The sequence below is a fragment of the Daucus carota genome, chromosome 7, assembly GCF_001625215.2.
Source record: "Daucus carota subsp. sativus chromosome 7, DH1 v3.0, whole genome shotgun sequence".
Taxonomy (NCBI): domain Eukaryota; kingdom Viridiplantae; phylum Streptophyta; class Magnoliopsida; order Apiales; family Apiaceae; genus Daucus; species Daucus carota.
This window is the reverse complement of record NC_030387.2, coordinates 36,882,315-36,908,631: the sequence shown is the minus strand read 5'-3', so window position 1 is coordinate 36,908,631 and position 26,317 is coordinate 36,882,315. Positions and strand designations below refer to the sequence as shown.

At 34.0% G+C, this 26,317-nt stretch overlaps 3 protein-coding genes across 8 annotated transcripts; all 3 read right to left on the bottom strand.

Moving 5' to 3' along the window:
* Window positions 1-3,925: 3,925 nt before the first annotated feature.
* On the bottom strand, window positions 3,926-4,822 carry LOC108194223 (uncharacterized protein At5g65660). Its single transcript, XM_017361156.2, has 2 exons — window positions 4,436-4,822; window positions 3,926-4,179 (listed from the first exon to the last, which is right to left on the bottom strand). The coding sequence occupies exons 1-2, from the start codon at window positions 4,655-4,657 to the stop codon at window positions 4,012-4,014; spliced, it is 390 nt and encodes a 129-aa protein (XP_017216645.1). The 5' UTR covers window positions 4,658-4,822; the 3' UTR covers window positions 3,926-4,011.
* A 1,979-nt stretch (window positions 4,823-6,801) lies between these two features.
* LOC108195999 (protein RMD5 homolog) lies at window positions 6,802-11,902 on the bottom strand. 5 transcript variants are annotated; one of them, XM_064082308.1, is made up of 3 exons: window positions 11,741-11,864; window positions 9,598-9,735; window positions 6,802-8,271 (listed from the first exon to the last, which is right to left on the bottom strand). In XM_064082308.1, exon 3 carries the CDS (start codon window positions 8,237-8,239, stop codon window positions 7,079-7,081), a length of 1,161 nt encoding a protein of 386 aa, XP_063938378.1. In that variant the 5' UTR covers window positions 8,240-8,271; window positions 9,598-9,735; window positions 11,741-11,864; the 3' UTR covers window positions 6,802-7,078. The 5 variants fall into 5 exon arrangements, with proteins under 5 accessions (XP_063938378.1, XP_017218532.1, XP_017218533.1 ...); XM_017363043.2 differs by lacking the exon at window positions 9,598-9,735 and having other exon boundaries at window positions 11,741-11,902; XM_017363044.2 differs by lacking the exon at window positions 9,598-9,735 and having other exon boundaries at window positions 6,802-8,275; window positions 11,741-11,892.
* Window positions 11,903-12,516: 614 nt separating this feature from the next.
* LOC108196000 (uncharacterized) lies at window positions 12,517-19,225 on the bottom strand. Of its 2 annotated transcripts, XM_064082312.1 has the most exons (11): window positions 19,066-19,225; window positions 18,876-18,981; window positions 18,087-18,225; window positions 17,426-17,534; window positions 17,190-17,326; window positions 16,334-16,470; window positions 14,452-14,558; window positions 14,056-14,183; window positions 12,945-13,072; window positions 12,736-12,790; window positions 12,517-12,672 (listed from the first exon to the last, which is right to left on the bottom strand). In XM_064082312.1, the coding sequence occupies exons 1-9, from the start codon at window positions 19,108-19,110 to the stop codon at window positions 13,003-13,005; spliced, it is 978 nt and encodes a 325-aa protein (XP_063938382.1). In that variant the 5' UTR covers window positions 19,111-19,225; the 3' UTR covers window positions 12,517-12,672; window positions 12,736-12,790; window positions 12,945-13,002. The 2 variants fall into 2 exon arrangements, with proteins under 2 accessions (XP_063938382.1, XP_017218535.1); XM_017363046.2 differs by having other exon boundaries at window positions 12,517-12,790.
* Window positions 19,226-26,317: the final 7,092 nt, after the last annotated feature.

The following is a 26,317-nucleotide window of genomic DNA, read 5'->3' as shown; positions in this document are numbered from 1 at the left end:
TGAGAAAAATGTACACAGGAGTAGTTACCAACATAAGCGGTGTGAAATATAGATATAGTGATTGTAATTGTTTAATAAGCGTAGTACAAGATCTCCTCGAATAAATTAATCAGGCATTGAAGTTTAAAATTTGCTGTTCGAAGACATCAAACCAAACGTTTGTTTATATGTCGCTGATTCATTAATAACTTGTGCATTTGGTGGCACGACTAGATGCGCAAAAATTATAATCCGGTCGGGAAGGAGACTATAGATCATTTGAGTGAGTTTAAAATAAATGTTTATTGTTTAAAATAAATAAGTTGAATTAGAAGTTAGAAGCAAAATACGACTTGTAAGTAATTAAAGTGTTTGAAAAATAAGTAAAAGTCCTAAAACAAAATTTAGCATTCCTAGCTTTTTATAAGTATTTCTTGATTTATTACACAAACGATACGAATAGTGCCCCTAACTTATAATATCAGAAGCTGAATTTATAAGTGTTAAACAAACGCCCATTGTATATTGCAGGGTGTGTCGTTCGGCTCGTTCACGTCCCATTCAGCTATAATCAAATTCACGTCAAATGGTTTATGTCTCGTCCATCTCTTTTAATTTCATCCGGCCGTTAACAAATGAACTCTAAAATAATCTTTTCATAAATAAAAAAAAAAGGTTTTGGTCTCGAATCAAAAATGTGAAATTCTCAAAATGTGAGCATTACGAGATCAGGGACAAGCATGGGCAAGATTGAGATAAAAGGAAGAAACAGATAAACCCAAAACAGTAGCATGTACTCCTACGTCATCATCAGCTGTTAAGATAAGACTATTTTTTTATTTAAATGATAATTCCACTATCTATTGTCGTCTAAAGTCCCTTTATTCCGCATGTGATTTTGGCGGACAATCGGCCCTACTCGTATCATCCGTACATCTTCTCTTACTCACATCCTAGTCATTCTTGCTTGAACAATTTCTTTATATATGGATTCTATTTTATGATCGGTAAATTAAATTTTTTGAAAGAAAGATTTTTCTGATAATAATATATTACAGTATTTGTATGTTAAAAAACCGGACCCCTCTATTTATACCTTCATGATTTATGAAATTAATTTGCAAAACATGGAGCAAATATTTAAAATTTATTATACATTTTCGGTTCGATTTATGTTCGTGAAGAGAAAATGAGGTCATTATCGTATAGACAGATTCAAATGGTCCATGAATGAATCTTTGGAACCAAAGTTGGTTGAATCTAGATGTCATTCTTGTTTGCTTTACTAGGTTAGCCACCCTTTTGATGGTAAGTGACTTGTTGAAACAAGTTCCGTATACAAATATCCCACCGTTTGGGATAACGATATTCTGTTGCTATCTTCGTTTCAACTCTATCAAGAAAAAACAATTTCTTCCTCAACAAGCTAGAAGAAAATTTTGTTTCCGAAATCAAAAATAGAGTAATTTTGTGAAAAAGAAGGAAAAGAAAAAAGAAAAGCAAGTGGACAAGTAGAAGATGATGAGTGAGATGTAGTACTGGAAGCACGAACAAATCATCACGGACGAGTACAGGAGTTATAATCATATATAAACCCAATGTGGGATATTGGTGGGGTTGGGTGGAATTATCTCGTTTTCGATCTACAGGAGAGTTAGGTCAGGTGTATAATTGTTATTAAATTAAAGTGATTAGTGTAGATTAGTCTTCAAGGACAATCATGTTTTGTAATCACTTTTTACTGTACACTAATCTCTACTCCCTCCGTCCGTTCAATTCTATACAGTTTCTTTTTTGGACGTCTCATCATTTCTATACATTCCAAATATAGTAACTTTTAATAATATAAAACACTATTACACCCACTTCTTTCTTCCAATATCTCCATTCTATAATTATATAAACACTATTACACCCATTATTTTCTTCCACTATCTCAAATCTATCATTAAATATAAATGGGTCCCACCACTTTACTCACTTTTCATCTCACTTTTTACACTTTTTCTTGATCTCCGTGTCCAAACCAAATGTATACAATCTACCGGGACGGAGGGAGTATGTGATATCGCTCTCACAGCCAATCCAATTTAATATATATTTTTTTATATTGGCGGTGCATCTGCAAGATAATTCTTGAGTCTTTTTGGCCATGATTAAAGTCAGGAGTTTTAAAATTATTATTATTTTGAATTAATGTATACTTATATTGGGGCCATTTGAGCAAACTTAAAAAAAATGATTTTTTTTTAAAGTAAAAAAGTGGATCAGGATTGAGAAGAAAATAAGTTAAAAAAGTGTTTAGAAAAAAAAATAAAATCTCTGAGAGATAAGCTAGCATTCTCAGTTTTCTAAAAGTGTTATTACTTATTTACACAAACGGGTCAAGAAAAGCAAAAACCAGAAGTAGCATATGCTTCTAAACAAACACCCCAATTATAAGTCGGAAGGTTACTTAAAATTAAAAATAGATAGAAACAGATTTAAAATCCGAAGTCAGGCATCCAGTTTTAAGCAATTTATATTATTTTTTACATTTTTTTAATAAAGTCAATTCGGTAACTCAATAAATAATTGAAATTTAATTTTAATATTATATTTTTAATAACACATTAATAATTTGTAATATAAATTATTTAAATAAATATTTTCAATTAAATTATTATTATTTTAAACTCAACCAAACAGTACTCCATCACATCCAAAAGAATCTCTGGAGTACTGTTATCCGGATTGCTGATCGCATTGGCACGATATGAGCGTTGTATCACAAGTAACTCCAAACAGCATCCGCACTGCTCCAGATATATACGCTATATCTTCAAATTGTAACGGATATTATCAACGGCAAACGACTAGTCCATCAAATGTTTGTAAATTGTAACGGTCGTCATCAGGTATATAATTATCTGGTAGTTATTTATTTTAATATTTAAATTTAAATTTTATTTCAGGGAGTTATGTATGTAATCACCGACACATAAGAAGTTTTCCTGTATAGATATTTTTGGGTGTTAAGCCGACGACCAAAGCCCCGGTAAACGACGGCCGTAACTATAATAGTCTTAATAGCCTTAAGATAGCGAAATTCCTTATCAGGTAAGTTCCCACCCACACGAAAGGCATAAGATCTGAAGTCGAGAAGAAAACAATCCAGATCGTACGCTAACATGATCCGTCATTTAGGAGAGAAAAAAGTAACTAGGTGATAACAACAAAACGGTCATCTTAAAAAAAAAAAAAGCATAAAACGTAATAGCTCATATGTTAAACTAATTGTAAAACTCTCAGAGACGAGTATAGATGAATTTTACACCCCCCACGAATAAATGAATGTCATCTTAATAGTTATTTTAGTTTCTTCATATGTATAAAAATCATAAAACTTCACACCCTGAATGGGATTAGCAAATGAGTTAACATGGAGGAGAACTCCACTTGAATCTTATATTGTTTGTAAACTAAAAGAATCACAGACATGATGGTGCCACTGCGGATCCCAGGAGCCAGAAGATTTTGTTTGATTCGAATGCAATCGCACTACATAATATTCCTTATAGTTTAATAAAGATCGATCGACACACAGTATATAAGAAAATGACATAGTAGCAGACAATATCCTGTTTCAGAGTAAACTTTCCATTTCGTCATTATTTGCTTGTAATAAAATTAAGGCGAAACCGCCAAGTAATAATGCACTTACGAACCCACATTAATCTCGTTCAGTAGTTGCCCAACTTTCCGTCCTAAATTTGTTTATTTTTTCGAGAGGTAAAAGTATCGAGTTAATTTCTGTTTGAGGGGTTTATATTCAAGAGTGTTGTCGAAAAATGTTTTATTACCGACCATATCGGTGTTTTAAACTCACTTTTAGCTATATAAGTTATAAAACGATGATTCATTTCCATTATTCAGATTAGATAGAAGCTTGATGATGATTCAGTGATGCAAATGAAAGTGCAGGAGAGTAATTAGATTTGAATTCCAAGTAATAATTTATAAAATAAAAGTAATATTTACATTTGGTGGTAATCAATCTAGAGGCACTTCTGTTTGTTGGGGCTTAACTGGCTTCTGCACCTCTACAATAATCTTCTGGGTTCGCAAAGGCTCGCACGGACACGGCATAGCTATGAACTTCGCGATTCGATCTCCGGGCATTAGTACCGGCAGACTCTCGTTCTGTTTCTGCTTCAGATCCTGCAATTATCAGACAAAATTAATTTTCTTCGTACGTTTGAAAATCTGAATTGAAACAAATAACCTGTTTGAAAACATGAATTTAAATTTCAAATAAAATTCAAAACATTTAAATATTAATATAAACTTAAGAATTTTGAAATGAAAGTTCAAATCCTGTAATTTGAAATAAAATGCGCATTTCCAGATGTTTTAATTTTAATTTTCCGTGTTTGAAAAGATACTAGTAAACTGAAGATTCGAAAATTTGAAGTACCATTTGGTTGGATTTAGGCTTGGATGGTGATTCTTCATAGTGTCCTGCTTCGAGATCATCGTCGAAAGAGCGGCGCAGGGAGCGGATCTTGTCCCAGTGGTAGCAGCAGGAGAAGATGCCACTGAGGCTGAAAATGACTATGAGCAGAAGAGCTGTGCCTAAGGGAAATCCCAGAGACGGACGAGACGAGTCGAAGTGTGGTGGTGCATAAGGGCTCTCCATCGTAGATTTGGTGACGGTGATGAGGACGAGGGTGATGAATTTTGTTAGTGCTCGAGTTTTCTACTCCTCTCATGAGGGGTGGAAGAAAAAAAGAAGAAGTTTGAAGGGAGGTTTTTTCTATCTTGTTTGAATATTTGGGATGCAATGTGAGTATGAGAAGGGGGGAATGTGAGAATTTATAAACGAGAAAGCTGGAGACGTGTAAAGGTACGTTTGATGACTGGGCCAGGGGAGGTACGGAAGTGGGACCATTTTGCGATGAAGATGCTCTCATAGGACCAAGCAGTTTATTAACTCTTTGTGCATTTCAGCTGTGGCTTTGAGCATGATGGCTCAGTTTAGGTCCAGTTAGAGAGTAAAATACCAATTTTGTCAAGGCAAGCAATGTTTTAGTCGGTATCCGGGTACTCACGCCCACATGTCTTCACTCTTCAAAATCTCGGACCTTTAATTTATTATTAACGGAGGCATAGCATGATAAACAAGATTCGGAGAGGGTTGCTGTAATTAGTGATGGTCGATGACGACGTATGACAGAATAGATATTTAGACATACCACTTATTATCCCCGAGAGAAAAGAGGTATATCCACGAGACTAGAAAAATATCAAATTAGCCGTCGTCAGTTTTGTCTCACTTGCGGGATCTTATCTATAAGAGAGGAGCAAAATTTGAAGGCTGCAGTGTCTGGAGCTCACTGATGCAGCAAAATTGAATCGGTCTTACTCTTATTCACATGGGAATGACGACTCTTTTTGTCACTTTGTTTCGAGACTGTTAATATACCACGACTTTCAATTTTATTTGATTCGTGTAGATCCTTGGAGTCAAATTTGAGCATACAAGAGGGGAAATTGACATCCACTATACGATTTCACAGTAAAGATCAACAGAAAACTACAGAAGATTGTAGATTAGTAGATTCCCTCGTCCACATATGAATGAAGAACAGTTTTGTTTGAAAAAGAAAAAGGAGAGAAAATACAAATTTAGCTGGAATATAAATATCTAATCGCACCGATCCTTTCTTTCTCTTTCACTGTTGTTTCCATTTTTGATACGAGTGCTCAATTGCTGGATATTTTTAGAAAGTAGACTTCACTTCATAGGAATTTCAGATGCTTAAAGCAAACAGAGAAAGAAAAAACACACACCGCACATTCTCATTCTTTTCTCTCCTCGGAAAAACTGAAAATTTAAATATTCATGTACACGTGTTTTTACTGAAACTTGAATTCCCGACTTATCGTTACAAAGCAAAGTTCGGAGTATATACAGAACACAATGCTAAGATATTTATCCATTCCGTGTCTTTGCAAATGGAGAAACAAACTACAGCAGTGGGGCCGAAAACTCATTGTTAAGATGTAGAAATGTCAGTTGATGCAATTTGTTGGACACTTTCTCATCCCATAAATGGTGGTAGTCTAGTAAGAGCAAATACATATATATTAGTCTAAAGATGTTGATCTCCACCGAGTGTTAACGTATCATAATGATCTTGCTCCCTAAATGTGGTTTACAATACAAACATATGGAGGGTTCTTGATGGGTTTTGGTATGCCTAATCTCAACTTAGTTTACAGTTAATTGGCCTAATTCCCGTATTAAAGGAGCTATATAAAATTAATCAAGTATCGTGCATCCGACGAGGCTTACCTCCTCTCAGATTTCGTAATCCACCCGCCCTTAAAATTAAGAGCATATTAATGTCGTTTTCAGCTAATTAATTAATGGGGCCATTTGAGTTAAACTTAAAAGAAGTGACTTCTTGCTTAAATTAAAGAAATTGAGTAGAAATGAAAAGTAAATAAGTTAATAAAGTGTTTGGAAAAGAAGCAGAAGCTAGTATTCTCGGCTTCTTAAAAGTGCTTCTACTTCTTTACACAAACAGGTCAACCACTCTTTTTTCTAGTATCCTGCCAATGAGAAGTGATTAGCACCAAAACTTACTTTATAAATCCGTAAAATATTATACATACAATATTCATAGTGTTAACAAAATAATTTGCATAATTTGTAACAACGCAGAGAAGAAATAATTGCTTCCCATTCTTTAAAGTAAAGTATGACAAGGAACTCTACACACATCAAGGAATACAGCATATAACTTGTCACCAATCCACCAACACACCAGAACAAGATAAAGTAAGTTGATAATTTTGAGAGAGAGATGCATGAAAATTTAATATTTGTAAGTTTACAAATTTGAGAGAATGATGCGTGAAAATTTACAAAGTTTGAGAGGGAGATGCAAGGAAATTCTATACATATTAAGGTATACAGAGCAGGAACTTACCACCAGGTTCGCCAACAGACTAAAAACAACAAATAAACCATAGTGAAACTAGAAGTCGATAAATTACGTGGGATGGGGATTGGGGAGGGTAGTTTGGCAAGAGGAGTACAGGTCTTTGTACATCAGAAATGCAGCTGTCTGCAATGAGCTACTTCAACCTCAGTCGGGCAGTACGGGCACTTGAATGGCCGAGTGCTGTTATTCTTTGACAGCTTTGTGATAGACTGCTTGCACAGCACATGTCCACATGATAACAACATTGGCGGGTTCTCTTCACTGGCCTGGTCCCGGCTTACTGGACATACAAAAATGGAATGAAACTGAAGCTCCTTGTCAAGATCCACTGGCACAGGCAAGTGCTTCATATTTTGCCATTCCTGCTTCCTACCTGTCATAACATTCATCAGCTTTAGGAGAGTTGGCAAACCTTGAACACCGGCTGCTATTGTAGTGCTCAATGGACTCTCATATGATTCTCCCAAAAGCTTGCAGTACTGTTGGGCCAGCTCTTCAGCTAACTTTTCCGCATGGTGGGGTGCGAAAAGATCATAGTATGGGGAGGATTCAAGCCTGCCAGCCCATAACAGACATGCCATGAGCTTTTGGATATCTGGCATACAGAGATGTGCACATGGTGTCATATATTTTCTGCAATATTTTAAAGCTTCATCTCTGCCTTTCTTCTGCAGAATATCGATAAACTGCAAGCGACGAAGCTGTATTTCAATGTTTGATCCACTTTGATCAAGTTTTTCTCGGTTGGTTGCGGCCCATTCCAAAGCAGGTTCTAATTCTCCAGATTTCATTGCTTCAAGTATCCTAAACAACTCAAGGAAAGGAGATTTCTTATCAGCATATTCTGGTTCCTGTGCTTCCTCGATGAAGCAATCACCTATATCAAATAGGCCTTCCCTATAGAAATGGCTTGCTAGTATCTGATTGACCGTGTGAACATCAAAATCAACATTTCTGTATGCTTTAGAAATATCAGGATTAAAGGATTTCTCAAGGATCTTAGGATATTTGTTCAGAGCAACGCTTAGTTCCTTCTGTGGGTTGTCCAGCTGACTCAGTGGGGACATCTCTTTTAGTTTTGTTTTTACTTCAGCAAGAACTACTTTATGATCAGGTTGGGAAGTTGTGCCAACTACAGATTGCATTCTTGATAATGCCTGTTCGATTTCTTGGCTCACTCGCTCAATCATATCTTGAGATTTGGAAGAGGAGAGTTTTTGCTTCTTCACAACACGATCAAATGCATCTTTGATGGTATTGAGTTCCATATTGCAGCGGATTAGCTTCTTCTCGTCTTTTCCTGACTTGAAACAGGTGAAACAAATATAAGAAATGGTGGTTGCACATCACAAATTTTTGCTTGATCTTCGGTAACTTTCAACAATACCAAGTTTTAAAGCACATTAAAATTACTAAGTTTTAAAGTTTACACTGATATGGATGTCTATTTTATATCTCTGTACTTCCATTCATTCATTCATAGACATAGAATCAACGATATAAATAATATTAAATAAGTATAACATTAGTGCAAATATTGTTAATAAACATGTATTGATCTGGCAATATTTACAAAAGCCTTTTTATATATAATGTTCAATGTATTATATTATAAATAAAACAAAACCCGGACATAGATATAATGGATGCAAATATCCATAACTGTTTTGGATGAGATGGAGAATATTTTCTTTCGTTGTCAGATACGTATTCAACATATATTGGCCTATTAGGCTCCTCCATCCCTGATAAATAAATACGCCTGAACTGACTACATATTTTGGACTCATTCAGCATTGTCAGCAATGTTACAGACACGATACAGTTACATGTCAAGTATTCCGGCACCTACCAACATTGCATCATTGTATCAACGAATTCGTTGCGGAATGCTACTAATTTTGTGACTGACAGGAAATCAACTAAGGAAGCAGATAAGTCGAAAACTTGTTCCTCATACCTAAATCAAGAATTGTCTTAGGACACCACTGTCATCCTATAATTATATTTACTTAATTAGTCGCACTTACATTACATGAATGAATTCCACAAATGGTACATATACCCCTGTATACAGACCCAATATTAGCATGGTAGTGACAACATATTTTAATTTTTTAAGCATACATTACTTTATCAAGGTCCAGTTCTTAAAAAGTAACACAATCACTTCATCCATATCTAAGAGATGTATATTAAAGAATATTTCAAACAATTGGTTGTCTAGGTAGCATTAATTTTCTGTATAGGTTCAGATGTGATGTGCAAATTACAAACAAAAACAGTTAAATTCATATGACATGTCCAAGGTAATTTTTCTAATGTTTCCTAACACACTTAGTTGCGAGAAAGACAGTTAAGAAATCAAATTAATGTGCAATATACAATTTTGAATGCATTACAAATAAAGAAAACAAAATCTAGTTAAGATAACAGACAATTAAAATCTCTTTATTCCTTTGATAAAAGTTGGAGCATCGGGTTTAATAGCAACTAAAACGGATGCACATAAAACAAATATGCTCGCCGAAGAGACAGGCTCAATCATGAACTCTTTTAGAAAGAGTCAAGTGAAATGAAAAAGATATCCTGGCAAAAGAAATTAGAGGGAATGTGTTACAAATACTGATTCAATTATGATCAGGATTCGATAGCAAGACTGATCAGGATCTGACAGGTGTTTATACGTCAGGTTTTGATGGAGATATCAGGATCTGATCTTGGTCAGGATATGAAGCTGGTTAGTAACTGATCTCGTCGGGAACTGTAAGAGTGTCAGGATCTGATGAGTATCAGTATACTTAATGAGATATATTCTACTGCTGGAAACCAGGACATAGATAATCAGATACATACATTCTTAAATATACTGACCATATTAGCAGATATAAAATCTTGATATACTAATTAAATATTAAGTTATTAATATACCAATTAGATGAATACAAACAGATCGGTACAAACAACAATTACAATACAGAGAAAGAACAAGATGAAATAAGACGGTACAGCTTACAATATACAAACAGCGTCACAGACTGTGCATCCTGCATCCTATTAATTAAGGCTGCCTCACAATTGTGTTTTGTAAGTTTCCATGTTTAGAGATGGCCGGAAATATGACCTCACTAACCTCCCCCCCACCCCCCCCCCCCGGGGGGGGGGGGGGGGGGGAAGAACATTGTTGTACCCCTTTCTTAGACTTGTTACCATGACAGTTCCATAAACAATTACACAGGCCAGGTAAAATGGTATGAACCTCATAATATTTGGTAGAAATGAAAATATAGTGCAGGATACTCTTCTACTGTCCAAGACAAATATTCTGCGGACCATAACACGATGTAAATTTTGAAAGCTCAACAGGGAATCAATCTATTTATTAAAGCTAAAGCCCCTCAATTCTACGTTGACCACGTAAAGATGCTCCAGGAGCGAAAGTATGTCGGCGGATGCCACCCAGAAGGATAAATTTGCACAAAGATTTTATGCTCTTACATTTCCACTCTATTCGGAAATTCTTTGATAAGATATAAATGTTATAAAATAAAAATGAGCTTAACGTGTCAAAGATCACCGAGTCATCAGAAAGGGGAATACGCTTGCAACAGTGACAAATCGCTGGATTCAACAGTGGCCAGAGGAGAGGAATTGAGACCTTTAATGGTTCACGCTACTCTCCTTGAGACCAAACCAAAGCTCATCCGAGATATTAGGTGTTCCTTCTTGAGAGGATACTAAACCTCCCGATCTAGCCAGCCGGTATCTAGTCTTTCAAGATTAAATGTTCCCTCTTCAGATGAGATATATTTTACACCCTAGAGAGACTTTAATTGGAGACACCACTGTTTCTGGTACAAAAGTTCCTATATAAATGGAAAATGCCCTACCTTTGAGTATGGTTTCGAACTATTAATCTATATGACTGGAAGATACCAATTAGGTTTACGGCGTCAATTCTTACATTTTTATCAACTTGCACAAAAACTTGAGACTAAAGGCACAACAGAAAAGTAGTTTTACAGAAACTGTTGGATACTAAAGGCGCAACAGAAAAGTAAATTTACAGAAACTGTTGGATCGTCATCTTGCACATGCCAAGACCTTTCTGTTTTAAGCAAGAAAAGTCAGCAACCACAAGCAAACTATTTTGCATGAAAGCCCTAGTGTAGAACACACTCTCTATAAGTTCATTCATAACAAGTGACCTATATATATAAAGAACCTCAACACTCGATAAAGCTTCTGTGAAATAAAGCTATCTTACCCTGATAAATGTAGCCCTAACCCTTTCCCTATCTTAAAAACATATCAATTCCCCTTCAGCCCAGACTGAGACCCACCTAACTATACTAATGAATTTCCGCAATCAAGAATAACAAAAAAAAAGGTAAAATAAAAACAAAGATAATGAAAAAACTGATCTTGCAACCGAAAAGAAAGTGCTAAACAGAAAGTCAAATTACCGGTAATTTCCCGCTAATGAACTTAATTCAGATCCAACATACACCACAAAGCAACTAAATAACAGTTGCGTGCTTAAATGGTTAGAATACATCGAATTAAGAATAAATTCACACATTCATTGCCATAAAATAAGAAATAAAAAAGATATGATCTTTATTAAAGAACGATAAATCAATTCATGAATTATCATCACAAAACAATTGATTAAAACATATAGATCAAAGAAGGAGAGAGGGAGAGAGGGAGAGAGAGAGAGAGAGAGAGAGAGAGAGAGAGAGTGAGAGAGAGAGAGAGAGACGCACCTTGTATTGTGTTGTGACAGAGAGGAGAAGACGATGGCGGAGAGGAAAGGGGCGATGTATAGAAATAAGATGGTTTATATATGGGATGTAATAAGCGGTGGCAGCAATAATTGCGCAGATAAACTTGACGACAAGGCTAACATACAATACACAGCTTTCTGTATTATACGTTTATTATACTATACTTATACATTAATTATATACTATACGACTTGCTCTAGATTATATCAGGATATTTATCAGAAATATTATAGTTTTTAGAGTTTTATTTTTTCTATAAAATATTTATAGAATTAATACTCGGATGGATTAATAGAACAGTTGTGAAATCAGAATATTGACCTGGTATATGTTTTTCAAATAAATCAAATATATTAAAATAATATGATAATTTTTAATTTATTAAAGCTTTTATATTAGTTTTAAAAATATATATGATTATCATGTCATAATTATTATGCTAAATTCCAGAATCTAGATTTTTAGAACGACCGTAGAAGTTAAACAATATGCTACACTTTCTATTTTTAGTATAAATCATGTTATATTTTTATTTTTATAATAAGAAATTCAAATGCTTAAACAAAAATATTTTTTTTTTTAAAAAAGTCTCTTTGGAAATATATAATAATAAATTTAATATGAAACAGCTACATACTTAATTCAATTATTATTATGAGACCAAATTAGATGCAAGCTAAAGTATATAAATTATGCTTATAAAAAAAAAGTATATAAATAATACTGATTCCTTTTGAACTGAAAAACACTATGAATGAAGAATAAACACACAATACATTCCAATATTTCTTATCCTTCTAAATTCTAATCTCGGAAAAAAAAAAGAGAAACATGTATGTTCATTATAATGAAGTTGCTTTTACGGTTTGTCTAAAGCACTAGCATGTTACAACAATATCCCAAGTTCTGTTTTTTTTGTCATAAAACGGTTGTATTATACCAAAATCGTAAGTTACAATATCCCAATTTCTGTTGATGTAATAATAGTCGCCTCTTTCTTCACACGGTCCTGTTGTGGCAATATGCTGGCTGCAACAGAAACAAAAAAAATGTGAGCTCTCCAGGGAGATAGCAATAAGGTTGTAATTGTAATATACATTCAACTTGAATAATAGACAAGTTAGTTTTAATCTTTAAAGAAAGAAGATAAAAAAGTATGAAAGATTTGCGCAAGACTCTTAACCTTGATGCAAGTCCGTATTTGTTTGTAACTGAAGACAAATGAAATTTCTTGAACAGTGTCATCTGTCTCTGCAAAACAAACGGCTTTGGGTAACAGATGCATAGTACTTCTCTTCATCATAATGTCTCCTGAAAAAATCAGATAATCATCGTTACACCCGGACCCGACTGCCGGCTGATGAAGAGACCACACAAATTGATGAGCTCTATGACAAGATCTCTATTTCGTATACTACCCCAAATAAACTGTCGGGGCTTCGAGGCAACAAAGAAACTGTTTCAAAATATAGAATAATAGCAGTGTTTTAATAGCAACTGCATCATTAGTCAGTGAGGCTTACAAACTTGAATCTATTTGGAAATTAAAATTGAGTAACAATACCGATTTGCTGATTTTATATTTATATGTCAAACAAAATGATGCAATAAATCAATTAATATGCATTCGACAATGTTTACGACGGAATCTAAAAAGATCATATATTCAGCACAACTAAAAATTATTTGTTTACATGTATGCAATTGTACATATGGCAGTAAATTATTATTGGCCTTTTTTTTCTGGAAAAGACTAAACAAAGGCAAGAAAACTTGCAGATTCGGAATGGGATACATTTAGAACAATACTAAGTGTGGGATCACAACAGGGACAAGGCCAAGGATCAGGGGGTACTCTATATCAATCATCAAATCATTCATTCTATCCTCGGTACAAAAGATCCAATTATAAGCTTTCCTTTACCCGTGACAAATAATTCTTATCTAATAAAGAATTAAAAATACAAGTAATATATTCAAATATTGTGGAGTAACATGGATCTGGAAAGCAAACTTGCAGGGTCCTTCAGGGAACAGATGGCATATTTTCAATCAATTGAATCATCGAACTTCTACCGATATAAGTATAATATAAATATAAAGACATCTCATTAAATGTCAGGGTCGCTGACATCTTGGTACTCCATCTATGACCCTTTTCAACCGCCAATATAGTAGGCTTTTCAGAGAAACATGCTTACTTGCAAACTCATTAAATTTGCTCTTTCAATGTCCAAATAAAGAACAAGCAAGTTTTTCAAAGTAAAAAAGTAGGAAATGTCAGTAAAACATACGCTATATCAGCATGCGTTTCCGACTTGATCACAGCTGTTCCCTCCGGAAGTCCAAGAGAAGCATGACATGCTATCATTTCCTTTAGGGTGTGTTTTGTGCTCCTAATGTCGTTGTCCCATAAGATGCACTATACAGAAGTATGCTTTACTTATATAAACCATGACTTTCAAGACAAATTTATTCTATTACTTAAAACATCAAGTTCACAGCTATAAAGCCATTTAAATTAGCACGGAGGCTGTCCTTTTTTCTTTTTTTACAAGGGCAAAGAGGAGTAAAAAGAGCAAACTAAATTTGAAAGACAGCATAAAAAAGAATGAGAGGCAACTTAATAAATACAGTTCAAAATGAATGCCAGTATGAGTACTCCCTGAGAACTGCAGAGCATTTTATACCTTTCTAACATATTGTTTTTTCACGTCATCCCTGGGTAATTTGCCTTCAGAAGAAAATACTGAAGCATTCCAAAGAGCTCCTCTAGCAACCATCACTGACGAAGCCCCTGAAGATAATTGATACTTACATTAGAGAGAACCATAACAGAAGAGAATGCCAGGATGATCATCTTCAAATTCAACACTGGGCAGATAGGAAAAGCTTTAAATTTATGCTTATGGAAGAGAAAGAAGTCAAAGAATACAATAACATCTCAACAAGACGGTATCAACATTATGTAAGTGATGTTTACAAACACATTTGCTTTAATGCATCACTGTCAGTTCTAGATTGAGATCTCAACTGACAAAAAAAAAATAGCAGTATTATATAAAGCCAATGTGGTATTTCGAATTTATTGACCACAACATCAACACTAACACGTTTTGATTTTGACAAAACATAGTACTTCTATTATCAATAATCTTTTGGATGTAAGCCACATACAAAATCAAATCAATTCTAGGGCCTCAACAGATTGAAATGAACCACTGGAGAATATTGTGGAAGAACTTCCATGTTGAGGTTCTTGGAATAAACCTTGCAGTAAAAGAATAAAAAGAAACAATGGGCAACACATGCAAACTGAACTAAAGGCCAGCAATCTGATGAGAGATGACCAGTATTCTAACAAACACAAGCCCAGTAATATAGGGCTGGATTTGGAGAAATATTGTAATATAGGAAGCCAAATAACACAAGCATTGCCTGTAAAGAAGGGTGAATCATACATGAGCAGCGTTGTAAAAAGCAGAAATTGGAATTAATCGGTGGAGCCACCGTCTAGCGATTTATCAGATAATTGGGGATTAATCAGGGCATTGATCTGATATGTAAAAATAATATAATAGTATTTAATTTATTAACCTATTATACTAGTTTAAAAAAAATATGATGTGATTAATTGAATCTAAAAAAATCGAATCAGCAGAGTACTTTGTAGCGATTAGTGTACCTAATCTCAAACCCGTGAAACGTGTCATGTACTTTCATGTAGTTTTCGTGTACATTTAATATAAATAAAACAATAAATTTGATTATAATATATTTGAAAAATCACATTTTTATGTATTATTTAATGAAATATATATTAAATCTTTATATTTACATATAGTTGTGTGCACATTTGTACATGTATATGTATTATATATATGAAAATATATATTTTTTATATGAAAATATTTATTTATTTAAAATTATATTTATATCGTGTACATTGGTGTATTTTAGGGTACATAAAATGAAAACTCATATCCGACAATAAATTGACCGTGTACTTTCGTGTTCGTGTACCAAAACTGAAACTCAAACATTAACTTTTTGTGTCGTGTTCGTGTCGCGTTTTTGTGTTGTGTACTCAATTGTCGGGTCTACTGACAGGCCACATCAACTTAGGCAAGGGAATAGAAGACCTAACTGTCAAATTTTACAACGCCATCTATTACCAGATTTGACATTAATTTCAAGAAAAGTCAATCTAAATTCTGCCAAAATTTAAAGGCCCAATCAAATAAAAAAAATCATAGCAATAAATAACAAGCCATAGTAATCAATAATGCTTCTGTACCTTCGCAATGTTCCCCATTAAATAGACAGAGACGGTGTCTCGAAAATATAATGGATGCAAGAATACATGGACAAAAACAAAACCAACTTCAATTATGATTTAGAAACATTTAAAATTGTTTATTCTGCAATATAAATATGTTAAAGCTATGTGAATTTACATATGACAAGAGAATATCACTTGCCACTCAAAACTCCTCAAAGGAAAGTGCAGAATCTCAAATTAATTGCTACAATACAAAGACAAATATAGTAATGGTTGTGTTAATGTGAAACCTGTTGCCTCTTTAATTCGCTGAAAGTCTTCGTACTCAAAGACATCGCCATTTGCTATAACAGGAATTGATAATGCGGCCACAACATCAGCAATTTCATTCCAGTTCGCAGGATCTCTTGGCCTATCAGCAACTCTTCTGCAATTCAAATAAATGTAATATGCAGCCATCTCCCAGCTGATAAAATCAACAGGCAGCCACCCTAATGATAACAATGATAGCATCAATGCTAGTAGCAGGTCTTACTTTTATTTTATTGCGCAAGATATAATACAAAAGTTGACCTGTAATTTAAACTTTACTTATGAATGATGTAATAGCTCCAATTTAGTAACAGCCGACAATATGACCACAATTTAAATTTTAATAGTGAGTAATATCATTTCAAATAGAAAATTCCTAGATCTTGTCAAGCTTTCTTACTTAAGTACAGAAGCCAGCTAATAGATCAAAACTATCATGAAACTTCTAATTTGTGATCAGTCCAATCTATAAACAAAAACACCAGTCAGCGAATATTCTATAGTATGTTGTAGCACCCTAATGGTGTGATTGGTCTACGAGTTAAAGAGACCTTGAACTATTGTAATTGCTAGGATTAAGGGCAATTGACTTACTTTTGAAGTGCAATAAAAGTAATTGTTCATTCTAGATAGTAGTTAAAGAGACGGATGGTAACATGTATTCGTCTGTTGGTTAAGTAGAGATGAATTAACATAGATATATACAGCCAAAAAAGTCTATCATTGTTTATCATTTGAAAAACAGTTCATTATTAACAACCTCAGAACACTACAGCTTATGTAAAACAATAGCAGAGTTAAGATTATCCATCATTATCTTAAAAGTATTAATACCTCCCATGAACAGCAAGGGCTGAAACCCCAGTCTTTTCAATTCTCCGTGCCAATTCTATTGTATCCTTGGACGATTTTAGCAATCGAATCTTGCATGTAACTGGTATGTCTAAATTCCTCTTTAATGTAGTCAAGATCTGCATTGGAAAACGATATAAAAAGGAATAAAGAAAATGTCAACTACAAATATCAATCAGAGAAGAAGAAAGAACTTCAAGAAGGACATAAATGCGCACATCATGAATAAGCTCTGGTTTAGTCAAAAGTGCAGCTCCCATTCCTCCGCTAATAGAGAATGCCTTGGGACAACCCATATTGATATCTACAGCAGCAACATCTCTACACCTGAAACAGAAAACATTAGGTCAACTTGGATTTAACATACTGGTCCAGACAGATAAAGGCATTTCTTCTTACTTATAGGTCCAGGCATCTTCTATACCTATTTAAGTCAAGGACTCTGGTTCAATTGTCACGGTCTATTCACATCCAACAAGAAAAGCACCAGAAAAATCGGAAATGCAAGTTACATTTCGATAAGACTAACACTTCGAACTGATGTTTATTAAAATCTGTATGCCTCTCCATTCCCGGCTCCTTTAAAATTCATAAAATGCTACTTTCACTAGACTTTGAAAATAATATAATTGTACAGAATCTAGTTGCCCTGCCAAGTGTCTTGCTTATAAATTGTTGCACCAGCATATGACTCCTTCATACTACACGCAACCTATCAGACTAAAACATGACTCCATAACAAGTTTTTGCTCATCAGAGCAAAATAAGAATAGCCAATAACACTAAGACCACATAAGGACATCCTGGAAACTGCGCACTGCGCAATCCTCTAAAACTTCTATATAGTAGTAGCTAGTTAAAGTGAACGTAGAAACTTACACTATTTGAGCAGCAGTTAAAGCCCTCACAGGATCAGAAGTGCCCATTTGAAATACAACCCGGCTTTTTTCTTCATCACATGTTCTAAAAACAACAGCCTCCGTTCCCTTTTCAACAACGTCAATCGACCCTAAGACATCTAGGTAAAGGAAACAAAAGAATAAACTCCATGTAAATACGCTGAAATATGCAAGACAACTAAAAGAAAAGGTGATTATCAACTTATTTGTTTACAACTATATTCAGAGTGGGAGTATCACAAAGCTCTAAACAATCACTCGAATATGGGCATTGACAAGAATAACAACACATAACTACTTAACCCATATTTAAATGTAGCTCTATAATAATGACAAATAGTGCCTGTGAACAGGTTTGATCATGAAAATTTATGGGTCCTCATCCCCAGCAACTGATCGTTGGGGACGTCTTAGATGGCTTACTGTTTTTGGACCGTTCGATGAATATCTAGCGGTCGGGATTATAACATTTGTTCAAAACATTCATAGCTTTTTAAACTCTAGACAGGGTCTTTTTACCCGTCCAGCGGTTAGAAAGCAATATATTATAATCTTTGCAACCGGATATCCATCCAACAGTCCAAAACCTCTAGGCCATCAATTTGTCGGGGACCAGGACCCTAAATTTAATTAGTCAGGTTATCAAGTTCACAAATAATTTCTCAGTTCTTCCAACTACAATTTCAACATTTAGCCAATGTCCAATTCCGATAATACAAACTAAATTCACACATTAACAAGCATAACTGATAATAGATTGAAAAAATACCATTAACACGACGCTCGCATTTAATAAGTTTATGATCAATAATCTCCTCCCCGTAAGTAATATCCGCACCATACTCAGCTGATAATAACCTAAACGGCAACGTGCCCTGATACAATTTCCAAAATTAGAAACATTCAGCTCTAACAGTTTCCTAATAATTTCAATTTATACACACATATTTACAACTTACAACTCGAACCATAGGAGCTAGCACTAGCTTGTTCCTGTACTCCATCTTCTTCTTCCCACAATTTCACAGGGGCTAAAAAATCGGAGCTAGAAAATCGGAGCTCTTTCGGGTATCAACCGGGCCTAAAATAAATGATACGAGTACCAATATTAATAAGGCCCATACTTAATGGGCTGCTTTATAAACCCAGCAAAGCAACTTTTAAAATATTAATCTGAGTTCGACTAGAATTTAGAATTATTTACAATACGTTCCATTTCCTAATCACCATCGAATGAACTCTTTATTATCTATAAATACCAGGTTAATTCTTGTTTACATCATTAAGCATTCATCAAAAATTTGTTTATTGTTTAAAAATTTAAGATGGCTACTTTGTCTTCTCGAAAATCTCGTGTTGTAATTCGTGAAGTGTGGGAGCATAATCTTGATAGCGAATTTTTGATAATCAGAAATATGATCAAAAATTATTCTTATATCGCCATTGATACTGAATATCCAGGAGTTATTTATCATCCCGTTGTCAATACTAAATTTTGTGTGACTCCTATTTCTGTGTCACATAGTTACTCTCTGATGAAAGCGAACGTGGATACTCTCAAAATAATTCAGCTCGGTCTAACTTTCTCGAATGGGAACGGGAATCTTCCGCTACAGACTCATGTTACGTGTGGCAATTCAATTGTAAAGAATTCGATATCGAAAAAGACCTTTCGAATTTCACCTCGATCAAGTTACTTAAGCAACAAGGAATTGATTTTGTGAAGAACAAGCAACAAGGGATAAGCGCTGTGAGATTTTCTAAGTGGTTTTTCCAATGCTTCGGACCTGGTCGTAGGTTTTATAATCCAACGGAGAATTTGAACATAACTTGGATATCTTTTCATGGTACATACGACTTTGCGTACTTGTTGTCGGTTATTACGTTAGACAAGTTGCCGAATGATTTAAACACTTTTGCTCGCTTATTGCGCTATTATTTCGGGGATTCTGTTTATGACTTGAAAGTGATACTAAAGTTTCAAGGTTTGCATGGGGGTTTAAAGAGGATGGCTGAGATTGTTGGGGTGGATCGCGTTGCGGGGAATCATCATCAAGCTGGTTCGGATAGCTTGTTAACAATGCAGATGTTCATGGAAATGAAGAAAAATTATTTTTGTGGGAAGAATTTTGGCAGACTGAGTTGGTTTAGATACATGTTGTTTGGATTGAATTTTCAAATTTTGAGGGAAATTTATGTTCCGTGTAGGGCGAGAATCGCAGCATGTTATCAACGGTTTTATTAGCGAAAAGGTTAGCAAGATTTGTACTTTTTTTGGGATAATTGTAGGACATGGAGATAAATTTAAAGTGACACAATTATTAGGACCAAGTAGATAGTGAATTATGAATGAAGTGGTGATCAGAAGAAAATTTATTGTAATATAATTTTAAGTTTTGTACGAATATCATGGTGAATATTGGCTGAAAATTTGAAGTTTATCTTAGTATTGATTACAAAAGTGTTTTTTTTAGCAAAGTATTGATTACAAAAGTTAACTTTTTCTTAAGAAATTATAAATTAAAATTTTAAAGACCGTTTAATACTAATTGCAAGCAGAAGATAGTTGATAGTTGAAGTGTGGCAGTTGAGACATGAAGTTTAACGCGACTCAGTATTAAAAAAACTCACACCAATCAATTGGCCCAGAGATTAACGGAAAAAAAATTGTTCACATGTTTAGGCTTGCAATTCAAACTCCTGCTACCAGCCCAGGAACCCTGTTCCTGGCTACATGTCACTAAACTAAAAAAGCCCAGAAAGACGTCCGTCAAAAAAGAAAAGCCTAGAAATACCAAAACACAACGAAGCACGAAAGAAAAACTTGTGGGCTTATGATCTGGGAGACGAAAAATGAAAACAAAATTGGGCTATTAGCATAGGCCCAAAGAGTCTGAACTTCCCAGTAAAACCTAGTACGTACACTGAAATGTTGTCTCCATAGACTTGAGTCAATTTTTACTTTCAACTGTTTCTTCGACTTTGTGTACCCGGTGTTCTACAACCGAGTAACCAATAATGTGACCGCTCCACTCGACTTTTGAAATCGGATTAATCGTCTTTTTTTGAATAAAAAATCAGGTTAATTGTTATAAATATTTCTTAACAAAAGTTTATATAATAATTTAATAAGATTAAAATACTATATTAGTTTAATATGAACAGTTAAAGAACTTTTGAAATAATAAAATATATATATTTGTTAATAAATAATTAATATAATAATAACTAAATATTAAATAATATTTTAATATTAAAATATATCCGATTTTATCCATAATTAATCCTTTTGATTAATTCATTAATTTTTGATTTTCAATTAATTTTGAAACGAAAATTCAACCGATTATACCCGATTTCCGATTTCTATAACACCCCACACCCCGCAGTTGATGCAGATGCCAATGCCATACAGCTTTCGAACTTTATACTAGTATCCATGAAAAGAATATATAGACACCGGGCACTAGCAGTAATTAGAGCAATAACTCTTGTGTTCGGTTCTTACCGGTGAAGGTCATAGCACAACCGGCTTTCTACTGTCTAGACATAATCTTAAAATAAAGCTAACATAAAGGTGATGGACCTAGAGAAAAACCATAACACAATACTCCTTCCGTCCCAATTTATGTGAATTGGTTTGATTTTCACGGAGATTAAAAAAAAGATAGTAAATACAGTTGAAAAGTGGGTAAAGTGGTGGGACCCATCAATATTTAATAATAAATCTGAGATAGTGGAGGAAAGTAGTGGGTGTAATAGTGTTTATTTAATAAAAAGAGAGTATAAAATATAGAGGTATTGGTGTAAATTGTAATATTGAAAAGTAGTGTTCAAAAATAGTAAGTATTGTAGGTTTTTTTGCGACTCCCAAAAAGACAATGAGGTCATATAAAATGAGACGGAAGCAGTAATAAAGATGCATCTTCGAAGGAGTTCGACTGCTCTTTGATTTTTTATGTTAGAAATACTCCAAGCAAACATTTTATTTACATTACACTAGAAACATAGGGATCGAGATTTGAAAACTTGTGCGATTTCGTTAAAATTTGTTAGCATGCTTTACGATCTGTATTTTGTAGATGAGATAAACGGATATGATTTCGTAAAATCGATGCATTATCCAATTTCCACCATTATAGATGAAACAAAATAACATGTGTCATCACCAAACTGTGGTATGTGCTCGGCATATCACTTGGGGGAAGATAGAGTTAGCTTCGATCCTTCATCTCCATCTCAATCTCATCTATGCGCATACATTTAATCTAATTATGGGACTATCTTGGCATCGCGTCATTGTCCATTATCTTCCTTTCTTTTCTTCCATATTCTCTTTTCGTATATTAATTCAGTGATCAGACTCGTCTGCTTAAAAGTTTGAGAGAATTGACCCAAATTGCAAGATCTAGCCCCCACCCTAAATATTGGATTCTCTGTCCTTTTCTGCCACCTGAACAGCTGGATTTTTGTTTTCCTTATTAGACATAAAATAAAGTCCAATATTATTCTGAAATAAAATAAAATAAACCTGACAAAAAAAACCCTTTATGGCATGTATTTTTGTTTTTTGATAAATCTTTATGGCATGTATCTAACGAGCATCTTCCGTATAAAATTAGTTTCTCCGTTGCACTCAGTTTATATAATTTTTCACGTATTTAAACATTTTTATAAAGTTTGATTTTATTTTTTATTTTTCTGTTTTTGAATAAAAATTTAATTTATAATAAAATATTTAAAATAATTTATAAAGTTAATTTTAGAAAAACATTAAAATACATGTTAAATTCTTTATCTGGAGTGTATACTTCTCACGGCCACACAGGAATTCTATGCAGAAAATTAAAGAGCTCCTTGTTTGTTACAGAATAACATATGTTTTGAATAACTTTTTTAAGTATGTTTTTGTTTATAATATATTTTTATAGTTCAATTTATTTGAAAAGATATTTAAATTTATGTTGAAGTAAAAATTGGAATCTCAATATCAAGGTTTTGCGCAAAGCACCGGGATGTATATATTCTCCCTAATTTTAATCAAGCATCTCAAATCAACCTTGCTGAGGTTTAACGATCAATAATTTGTCTAACCAATATATACTTTTAAAAATATATGTACTCATTTCCAGATAAATTATGCACTTTTTAGTCGTTCTTTCCCGTCTCTGTTTATTCTTTTAACACCTTCGTAAACCATTTCATGTTGTTCCTACGCATGCCGATGCCAATTTTAATTAATCAATTACTAATTGAGCCCACGTTTCAAATTTATAGTTTCTATAGTTTGTATAATTATGATGAAATACCTGACAAAAAAAAATTATGATGAAATAAATCGACACAACTTGACGTGCCTAAACATGCAGAATCGCAGATACAAGTAAATACAAAGGTAACATCTCCACTTGCCTCGCCTCCTAGTATCCTAGTATCCTCTACGTTTCCTATATTACGACTACCGGAGAATAAAATCTTCTGTTTTATTTTTGGTGAATATGTACCACTGCTATACTATCACAAAAGTCATAAACAAATAAATTTTTATTTAAGAAAACGCCAGAACCACTGACCAGAAAAGGATCACTGGTTAAAGAATAAAATTCCCAGTTCAACCCATTAAGAGTCCCTTGAATTCTATAAAATTTTAACTAAAAAATATTGATAAAATTTCGGAACTACGAAAACTGAGCTGTTTATGTGCATGCATAATGACAGATTACCGGACAATCACAATCACTAACTCTAGCAGTACTTTTTCATTAATTATGTGGGGAGCGATCTATTTACTGCCAATAGAGCCCAGCATGGATGCAACTATGCTATGCTCTGTAGTTCTCAGCGAGAGAAAAGGAGATGAGTGGATCAACTAGTCTCCACCAATATGTCAATGTATTTATAAGGTTCGATTCTTGGCAAAATCTACTCCCTCCATCCCAAATTAGATGAGCAAGTTGAAAGGTGCATTGACCGTCTAGTTTTGTAATTTATTTTTTTAATTTTTCTTTTGTTTACGAAAATTTCATATTTAAATTTTTATTTGCAAAAAGAAAATTTTAAAAATAAGTAATGCAACTATGCAGTCAATGAACTTTAAAGTACATGCCCGAAGCTCATCTAATTTGGGATGGAGGAGTAATATATTAGAGTTTTTACCGCAATCACAAGATTTCGTGTATTATGGATAACGCGATTCGGTAGGTGACAAGTATTTGTTCAGGACCGGACATAAATAAAATATTCGGTTAAATATCGTAAAGCTCCCTTGTGCTTGGAACTGCGCACCATGCTAGAATTTATTGCCTCAAGAAAAGGCAGGACAGTAAGCACCTTCCCCTCAACAAGACAAAATTGAAGCCATATCTCTTTCTAATAATCTCCATGCAAAATCGAACCCCTAACTCGACACATCGGTGTCACGCACGTAATTATTTAATTAATATTTTAGACAAAATTTTCCGTATAATATTAAACTATTATATACACTTTGCTTTTGTACCGCCACCAACCGCCACCATATATGACCTTCCCTATAATGTTTTCTCTGTTACACGCATATTTACGTATGAAGAATTCAGAATTGTATACCTTATCTGGTTCACAAAACCAGACGCTTCTTAAATAAAGTCACTTTTCTGAAGCTTCACAGTCCACAGATCATCTTAAGCTCTAGCCTCAGTCACAGAACGCTCAGGTAATTATTCCCTGAAACTGGACCTGACTATTTTCAGCAGTAATTCCAATTCAATCATCTAAGCACAGTTTAGTAAGAGCATCTCCAAGAGGCTCTCTATTCAAGCTCTTAAGTGAAAAAATAAAGAGCCATGCATAAATTAGAGTTCCAAGAGATTTTTAGAAGTTCTTCAAAAAGTTAAGAGCTCATTCTCTCTCCTCTCTTTTAGGAGCCACAGGCCTACAACTTGGCTCTTAACTTATTTTTATCAATAAAAAACTCTTTCCCTCCAGTTCATCCCCACTTATGAATTTGGATTTTTATTTTAGTGGAGCCCAACATAAATAAAATATGATATGGAGAAGAAATATAGAAAATATTGTTGGAGTTCATGCTCTTAATTTTGTACTAAATCACTAAGAGCCTAATTTTTTATATTATATTTAAGAGCCAATTAAGAGGCTCTTGGAGATGCTCTAAAAGATATATATACAGCGCGTGGTCAATGTGTGTTAGAATATGATATGATATTAGGAAGAAAGTTTCTGAGAGGGCTTAGTTGATCCATGATTTCAGTTTTATCTTTCGTTTCATTTTCGTTTGTTTCGATTCGAGAAATATATGCCCTCTTCAACTTGAAATTTCAGGAGAACTAATCACTTAACATACAATCAGAATTTAGTCTCGCGGAGTTTAAGGTTGCCCTGATATTATCATAATTATAGATTATAGATATGAAGACAAATTAACCTGATGATTAAAAATTTACATTTTATTACATAACTTTGGAAGAAATGTTAAAGTATGAAGGTATCCTATTGGCTGAACGAGGGCCAGTGTTTTGGAATCCAATACTCGTGATCGGCATCATCGCTAACACAAAATATTTTCATACATATATACCCCTAAAGTAAATACATTTATTTTTTGTTATGTGTAGGAAGGACAACTCTGGTTCTGGAATCGAATATTAGGATTTGTTCTTGTCTGACAGCGGCCAACATTTGTAGAAAGATTCGAAAAGATGTAGAAATGAGTCCATGTTGTAACAAAACTAGCAATGGTTTTCAAATTTAGAATCCGAACCCAGTTTTGAAAACAAAGTTTACTTTGGATTTTATAGTTACCGTGTTCACAGTGTTTTAATACTATATCGCAAGTTTGTGGGTCAAGTTGCAATTTGCAAACTATCAAACGTTTTCAAGTGTCAACGCAACAAGATATTGCAATCACCGGTTGGTATTGGGTAAGTGAATATGATTTGTATTGAAAAGTTAATCATCGAAGCGGATTCTTGCATCAAATCAGTCAATAAACCGGTGAGAAGGCCGAAGGGGGTGTTTAGCTGCACTTTTTCCTTTTCTTCTATAAAAGTTAATTTATTATTCTAGGAAAAGTTGATATATATGGAAATATATATGATATTTTTTGGAAAAAAATGATTTTAATTATTAAACATATTTAACAAAATAAGCATCAATCAATATATATATATAAAGGAGAATGCGGGCGTCTCTAGAATTGTTCGATTCAGTCTT